At 43.6% G+C, this 8,108-nt stretch overlaps 1 protein-coding gene across 1 annotated transcript; it reads right to left on the bottom strand.

Annotated features, from left to right (window-relative positions):
- Nucleotides 1–400: 400 nt before the first annotated feature.
- Nucleotides 401–5,112, bottom strand: thoc3 (THO complex 3). The gene is made up of 6 exons (XM_039011882.1): nucleotides 4,916–5,112; nucleotides 4,423–4,579; nucleotides 2,172–2,376; nucleotides 1,704–1,865; nucleotides 1,407–1,507; nucleotides 401–1,163 (listed from the first exon to the last, which is right to left on the bottom strand). The coding sequence occupies exons 1-6, from the start codon at nucleotides 5,093–5,095 to the stop codon at nucleotides 1,000–1,002; spliced, it is 969 nt and encodes a 322-aa protein (XP_038867810.1). The 5' UTR covers nucleotides 5,096–5,112; the 3' UTR covers nucleotides 401–999.
- Between the last annotated feature and the right edge of the window lie 2,996 nt (nucleotides 5,113–8,108).

The raw sequence follows: 8,108 nt of genomic DNA on the forward strand, positions 1-8,108 counted from the left end.
ACAGAGGGCAGGCAGGTCTACCATATCAAGTCCAAAAGCTCACATATCCTCACTTCTTGTATACATTACATAAATTAATTTAGTTGCACATCATCTTAATGCCATTGGTTGCAATGAATCACCAATTTCTGGCTGAGATACAGTACCTATTGTGTTATTGACTGTACGCTTGTTTATGTGTAACTCTTGTGTTGTTTTTTGTCGCACTGCTTTGCTCTATCTTGGACAGGTCGCAGTTGTCAATGAGAACTTGTTCTCAACTGGCCTACCTGGTTAAATAAAGGTGAAATAAAAAAAATAAAAAACCTTACTGAAATAACCCACTAAAATCTAGACACAGAAGGCATACCCTGCACCGTATCAGTTTTACACCTTGATATGTCCAAACAAGACAAATAAGTAAACAAGACTGTTCTTTTAATTTAAAAAAATCAATTTCAAGTTAACAAAAATATGGTACTGCACTGTGTGTAATGCAAACTGGAGAAACTGTACAGAAACAAATGTTCATAATTAGGATGCAGTGCCATCTGGTGGTTGTAAAGAGAAAAACTGTTTGAGTGTTTCTCCTCACTACGGAGAGTAAATCTCGTTTAATCCCAATCCTTAAAGACAACACTAGACCGACCCTCTTCCCTTTGCAAAATCGCTGTAAGCATCTGCTCATTTTACATCTAAGACGGCACACTTTCTAGAAACAAAAACAGTAGAAGAAAGTTGAGCATTCGACTTAAGAGAAATATCAGTTTACATGATATAGCTATTTAAACAGGCATCCCTTCTGTCAATGTTTAATGGACCAAAAGACAAGGATGTTGTATTGAACATATAGAGAAGAAGTCTTACAGCACAGGAACAGGAAACATGACTCCACAGAGTAGGGCCAATTATCCATAGAAACTTGGTTTAAAGAGTGAATCAAAATACAGCATGTTAGATCTCACTCAGGAATCATTAGGTAATGCAAACAGTTTGACAGCGCCTGCATCACTACCCCACTCAGGAATCATTAGGTAATCCAAACAGTTTGACTGTGCCAGACTCTCTATTGTTGTCGTACTTCCCTTCCTTGTCATCACATGCGTAGGCCAGCAGCGGTCTCTTAGGATGCCAGGCTACTGTGAACGTAGGAGACTCACACTGGACCTCCCACAGCTTCTCTCCTGCAAAAACACAAAACAAAGAAGAGGATACTGAGGAATGATGAACTCCAATTAATGAGGACTTTATTCTTGCCAAGGACTATGCGGCATTGTGTGGGCTTGTTTTGTAGGCCGTGTGGTCCACGGGGAGTGAGTGGATTATTCTTGCAAATTCAATTCTTTTAACTATTTTGTGTTTTTGCTAATTGTGTTTCTTATGTGTCAACAAAAAAGTTGTATTGACTTTTTTCTCCTCCAACTAACCTGTTTCAACCTCTGCTATGTCTATGAAGTGGTCTTCTGAGGCTGAAGCCAGCATCTTCCCATCATGGCTGAAACTCAATGTTCTCACTGGCCAGTCCAACCTGAAACACAAGACAATCAGACTCAACATATGTATACATTGCAAAAGAATGAGTGTCAAGTGATACAAATACTGATCATTGTTTGGGTGCTTAATGGGCTACTGGGGTTAGCTGATGATGGTGATAAGGGATTTGAACGATTTGTTGTAGATAGATATCTGTCCATATTGACTGTTTTCAATGTAGACTCACTCACCTGGAGAAACAGCGAACACAGACCAGTTCTTCAACGGTCCACAGACTGACCAGGGCATCTGCACTTCCTGTGGCAAAGTACTTCCCTGTTGGGTCAAACTTGATGCAGATGCAATTGGAGGGGTGAGCGTTGATCGATTGGATGGGCTTCAACTCAGGGTAACTGAAAACAACATTTCAAAGTCAGGGAGCTGTAACTTAGGCTAATTATGAACCTATCTACTACTTCAAGTCATTTCCATGTTCATGTGCAGCAGCAATAGGCGTAGGCTACATCACAGGACTTAAGCTACACATTCTAGTTTGGACAGGATTGTGAATACTTGAGTAACGGAGTGTGGGGGAAATGACACCCTATTCCATAAGTAGTGCACTGGTTTATACCAGCACCATATGGGTCCTAGCCAAAAGTAGTGCACTAAATAGGGAATAACCTAGGGTGCTACTTTGGAAGGGACCAAGGTCTTACCTCAAGATGTTGATGCACCCGTTTCCATTGGTGAGAAAGAACATGTTGTTGTCATTATTCCATGAGATCTCGTTGACTTCAAACTTAAACTGCTCCTCAGCTCGTGACCGGTGTGATTTGACGTCGATGAAGGTAACCACGTCATCCTTGTTCCCGACGGCTATCGTTTGGCCGTCCGGACTCCAGCAGATATTGATGTTTTCCCCTGCAAACAAACATAGCAGGTAGATCAAGCACTTTTGGTCGGCACAGATCAGAATGAATGCAACAGAACATTACAAATGGCCCAAAAAAATGACACGTACTGTAAAGTCTTGCACTTCAGTACAATACTAATGTATTGTTTTTGGCTTAAGACACAGCAGATGTATCGCTTGCGTCGCTGTACAAAACGGGTTTAACTTTAGTGTTGACAGTAGCCGTGCACGTTGTTGTTCTAATTGGAAGGTACCTTTAGTGTTGACAGTAGCCGTGCACGTTGTTGTTCTAATTGGAAGGTAACTTTAGTGTTGACAGTAGCCGTGCACGTTGTTGTTCTAATTGGAAGGTACCTTTAGTGTTGACAGTAGCCGTGCACTTTGTTGTTCTAATTGGAAGGCACCTTTAGTGTTGACAGTAGCCGTGCACTTTGTTGTTCTAATTGGAAGGTACCTTTAGTGTTGACAGTAGCCGTGCACGTTGTTGTTCTAATTGGAAGGTACCTTTAGTGTTGACAGTAGCCGTGCACTTTGTTGTTCTAATTGGAAGGCACCTTTAGTGTTGACAGTAGCCGTGCACGTTGTTGTTCTAATTGGAAGGTACCTTTAGTGTTGACAGTAGCCGTGCACGTTGTTGTTCTAATTGGAAGGTACCTTTCGTGTTGACAGTAGCCGTGCACGTTGTTGTTCTAATTGGAAGGCACCTTTAGTGTTGACAGTAGCCGTGCACGTTGTTGTTCTAATTGGAAGGTACCTTTAGTGTTGACAGTAGCCGTGCACGTTGTTGTTCTAATTGGAAGGTACCTTTAGTGTTGACAGTAGCCGTGCACGTTGTTGTTCTAATTGGAGGGCACCTTTAGTGTTGACAGTAGCCGTGCAATTCGTTGTTCTAATCGGAAGGTACCTTTAGTGTTGACAGTAGCCGTGCACGTTGTTGTTCTAATTGGAAGGTACCTTTAGTGTTGACAGTAGCCGTGCACTTTGTTGTTCTAATTGGAAGGTACCTTTAGTGTTGACAGTAGCCGTGCACGTTGTTGTTCTAATTGGAAGGTAACTTTAGTGTTGACAGTAGCCGTGCACGTTGTTGTTCTAATTGGAAGGTACCTTTCGTGTTGACAGTAGCCGTGCACTTTGTTGTTCTAATTGGAAGGTACCTTTAGTGTTGACAGTAGCCGTGCACTTTGTTGTTCTAATTGGAAGGTACCTTTAGTGTTGACAGTAGCCGTGCACTTTGTTGTTCTAATTGGAAGGCACCTTTAGTGTTGACAGTAGCCGTGCACGTTGTTGTTCTAATTGGAAGGTACCTTTAGTGTTGACAGTAGCCGTGCACTTTGTTGTTCTAATTGGAAGGTAACTTTAGTGTTGACAGTAGCCGTGCACGTTGTTGTTCTAATTGGAAGGCACCTTTAGTGTTGACAGTAGCCGTGCACTTTGTTGTTCTAATTGGAAGGTACCTTTAGTGTTGACAGTAGCCGTGCACGTTGTTGTTCTAATTGGAAGGTACCTTTAGTGTTGACAGTAGCCGTGCACTTTGTTGTTCTAATTGGAAGGTACCTTTAGTGTTGACAGTAGCCGTGCACGTTGTTGTTCTAATTGGAAGGTAACTTTAGTGTTGACAGTAGCCGTGCACGTTGTTGTTCTAATTGGAAGGTACCTTTCGTGTTGACAGTAGCCGTGCACGTTGTTGTTCTAATTGGAAGGTACCTTTAGTGTTGACAGTAGCCGTGCACGTTGTTGTTCTAATTGGAAGGTACCTTTCGTGTTGACAGTAGCCGTGCACGTTGTTGTTCTAATTGGAAGGTACCTTTAGTGTTGACAGTAGCCGTGCACGTTGTTGTTCTAATTGGAAGGTACCTTTAGTGTTGACAGTAGCCGTGCACGTTGTTGTTCTAATTGGAAGGTACCTTTAGTGTTGACAGTAGCCGTGCACTTTGTTGTTCTAATTGGAAGGTAACTTTAGTGTTGACAGTAGCCGTGCACTTTGTTGTTCTAACTGGAGGGCACCTTTAGTGTTGACAGTAGCCGTGCACGTTGTTGTTCTAATTGGAAGGTACCTTTAGTGTTGACAGTAGCCGTGCACTTCGTTGTTCTAACGTCCCAGATGCGTATGGTCTTGTCCCCTGATGCAGTGACAAACACGTCTGGGTTGGTAGGATGCCAACACAACTGATCAACACTGTCTCCGTGGCCTCTGTAGTTGTTCTCCTTCACCTGTAAGGGGTTGAAATAGGTAAAAACAACAATCAACAAGATAGCTAGCTGTGTGCTAAGGTGGAGGTTGCTACCACAAATAGTAACTAACTAGTCAGTTGTCTAGGCTAGCTGGTTCAGCACATAACATAGCATCAAGCTAGTTAGTAGGCTCTTCCCGATCTGATCATAGTTAACCAATTAATAGATAACTGCTAGATATAAAAGTGAGTGTATCATTTGGTGTGCCTGAATGTTACAAGATAAGACTTGAGAGTCGTGTTATGAGCCTTGCACTAGCATGCGTGGTAAATTCATTCAATGTTAGCTTGCGTCTATAACATGCTAGCAACGTACCAAACGGTCTTTTTCCAAGACAAATACGCTTGCTGTTTTATCAAAAGACCCAGATGCCAACCTCCTGCCGTCGCAACTCCATGCTACTGAATGAACTTTAGCGCTATGCGCAGGGAATTCCCTGCTTTTGTTGTTATTTCTAAAACTCTCTTGCATCTCTTGATAATATTTGGACGCCATTTTGGAAGATACTACCACGTTATGTCACTACGAGGGGGTGGGGTGGTTCTTCTTCTTCTTTGGAGTTTAACGGCGGTTGGCATCCAATATGTTACATTACCGCCCCCAACTAGACTATGATATAAATCCATTATACTTTGTGATACAAAAAAATAAAATAAACCCCCTTCGACTAACGCTATAGTCATTAAAAACCCACTACCCCATTCCACTACTTTGCCCCTATCTCCTCCTGCACCATGCCAACAGTCTTGGAGGACCGGACACCACCACTCAACACACCCTGTAACTCTTCTGAAGTCAAATCTCATATACCCAAATACTTCTCTGCAGCTGCCACCACAACATCTATTTTCTGTGATTTACATTCCATTTCTGTGATACAGTTGATAACCATTGCTATGAACGCAAAGAAGACAACCTTACTGAAGCATATATCACTCGTTAGCCTATCCCTCTGTGCTGGCACAGATCTACTACTCACAGGGATCCTCTCAGGATCCTTCACCCTTGACCCATTCACCTTTACTTTCTTCACTGCCTCAGCATACGACACCTTCTGCACTACTCTGAGTCTAGCCACCTCAACCTGCCTCTCTCTCACCGGACACTTCCGACACCCAGCAACATGGGCACCCCTACAGTTGACACAGACAACTTTCTCCACCAAAACTACACAATCCGCTATCCCATGCCCTCCTGCACACTTCCCACATCTTGGAATTTCCCTCCTACAAACTGCTACGACATGACCATAAACGTTGCACCTGAAACAGTGCAGTGGATTCGGCACAAAACCTCAAACAGGATAACTGATATATCCTGACATGATTTTGTCTGGTAGAGACTCTGACCCAAAACTCAAAGGACCACGCTCACCACCAGGTCTGAGTTGCACCAAACATCAGGCATCACAAACACCAGGAATCTTCAACTTCAATTGCTCATGCGCCAGCTCCCTCTGGTCAGAAGAAACACAAACAAATATCACAAGTCCAGTACAGGTTACCTTCACTGATTCAACTGTACCCAACTCCTTTCCTCCCCATCCTGAAATCACAAATGGATCCGCCAAAAGGCAAGAATCCACTTTCTCCAAAAATGTCACTCCTACTCGACCTCTTCTTCCTCTTTCCCCTCCATTCCTCTTCAGAAATCCACCTTTCAAATCAAATCAAGTTTATTTTATATAGCCCTTCGTACATCAGCTAATATCTCGAAGTGCTGTACAGAAACCCAGCCTAAAACCCCAAACAGCAAGCAATGCAGGTGTAGAAGCACGGTGGCTAGGAAAAACTCCCTAGAAAGGCCAAAATCTAGTAAGAAACCTAGAGAGGAACCAGGCTATGAGGGGTGGCCAGTCCTCTTCTGGCTGTGCCGAGTGGAGATTACAACAGAACATGGCCAAGATGTTCAAATGTTCATAAATGACCAGCATGGTCAAATAATAATCAGGAGTAAATGTCAGTTGGCTTTTCATAGCCGATCATTAAGAGTATCTCTACCGCTCCTGCGGTCTCTAGAGAGTTGAAAACAGCAGGTCTGGGACAGGTAGCACATCCGGTGGACAGGTCAGGGTTCCATAGCTGCAGGCAGAACAGTTGAAACTGGACCAGCAGCAAGGCCAGGTGGACTGGGGACAGCAAGGAGTCATCATGCCCGGTAGTCCTGACGCATGGTCATAGGGCTCAGGTCCTCCGAGAGAGAGAAAGAAAGAGAGAAGGAGAGAATTAGAGAGAGCATACTTAAATTCACACAGGACACTGGATAAGACAGGAGAAGTACTCCAGATATAACCAACTGACCCCAGCCCCCCGACACATACACTACTGCAGCATAAATACTGGAGGCTGAGACAGGGGGGGTCAGGAGACACTGTGGCCCCATCCGATGATACCCCCAGACAGGGCCAAACAGGAAGGATATAACCCCACCCACTTTTCCAAAGCACAGCCCCCGCACCACTAGAGGGATATCTTCAACCACCAACTTACATTCCTGAGACAAGGCCGAGTATAGCCCACAAAGATCTCCACCCCAGCACAAACCAAGGGGGGGCGCCAACCCAGACAGGAAGATCACGTCAGTAACTCAACCCACTCAAGTGACGCACCCCTCCTAGGGACAGCATGAAAGAGCACCAGTAAGCCAGTAACTCAGCCCCTGTAATAGGGTTAGAGGCAGAGAATCCCAGTGGAGAGAGGGGAACCGGCCAGGCAGAGACAGCCAGTGTAGGGAAGCTAGCACTGGAGTAATATGATCAAATTTCTTGGTTCTAGGCAGGATTCTAGCAGCCGTATTTAGCACTAACTGAAGTTTATTTAGTGCTTTATCCGGGTAGCCGGAAAGTAGAGCATTGCAGTAGTCTAACCTAGAAGTAACAAAAGCATGGATTAATTTTTCTGCATCATTTTTGGACAGAAAGTTTCTGATTTTTGCAATGTTACGTAGATGGAAAAAAGCTGTCCTTGAAACAGTCTTGATATGTTAGTCAAAAGAGAGATCAGGGTCCAGAGTAACGCCGAGGTCCTTCACAGTTTTATTTGAGACGACTTTACAACCATCAAGATTAATTGTCAGATTTAACAGAATATCTCTTTGTTTCTTGGGACCTAGAGCAAGCATCTCTGTTTTGTCCGAGTTTAAAAGTAGAAAGTTTTCAGCCATCCACTTCCTTATGTCTGAAACACAGGCTTCTAGCGAGGGCAATTTTGGGGCTTCACCATGTTTCATTGAAATGTACAGCTGTGTGTCATCCGCATAGCAGTGAAAGTTAACATTATGTTTTCGAATGACATCCCCAAGAGGTAAAATATATAGTGAAAACAATAGTGGTCCTAAAACGGAACCTTGAGGAACACCGAAATGTACAGTTGATTTGTCAGAGGACAAACCATTCACAGAGACAAACTGATATCTTTCCGACAGATAAGATCTAAACCAGGCCAGAACTTGTCCGTGTAGACCAATTTGTGTTTCCAGTCTCTCCAAAAGAATGTGGTGATCGATGGTA

The sequence above is a fragment of the Salvelinus namaycush genome, chromosome 17 (genome assembly GCF_016432855.1).
Source record: "Salvelinus namaycush isolate Seneca chromosome 17, SaNama_1.0, whole genome shotgun sequence".
Lineage (NCBI taxonomy): Eukaryota > Metazoa > Chordata > Actinopteri > Salmoniformes > Salmonidae > Salvelinus > Salvelinus namaycush.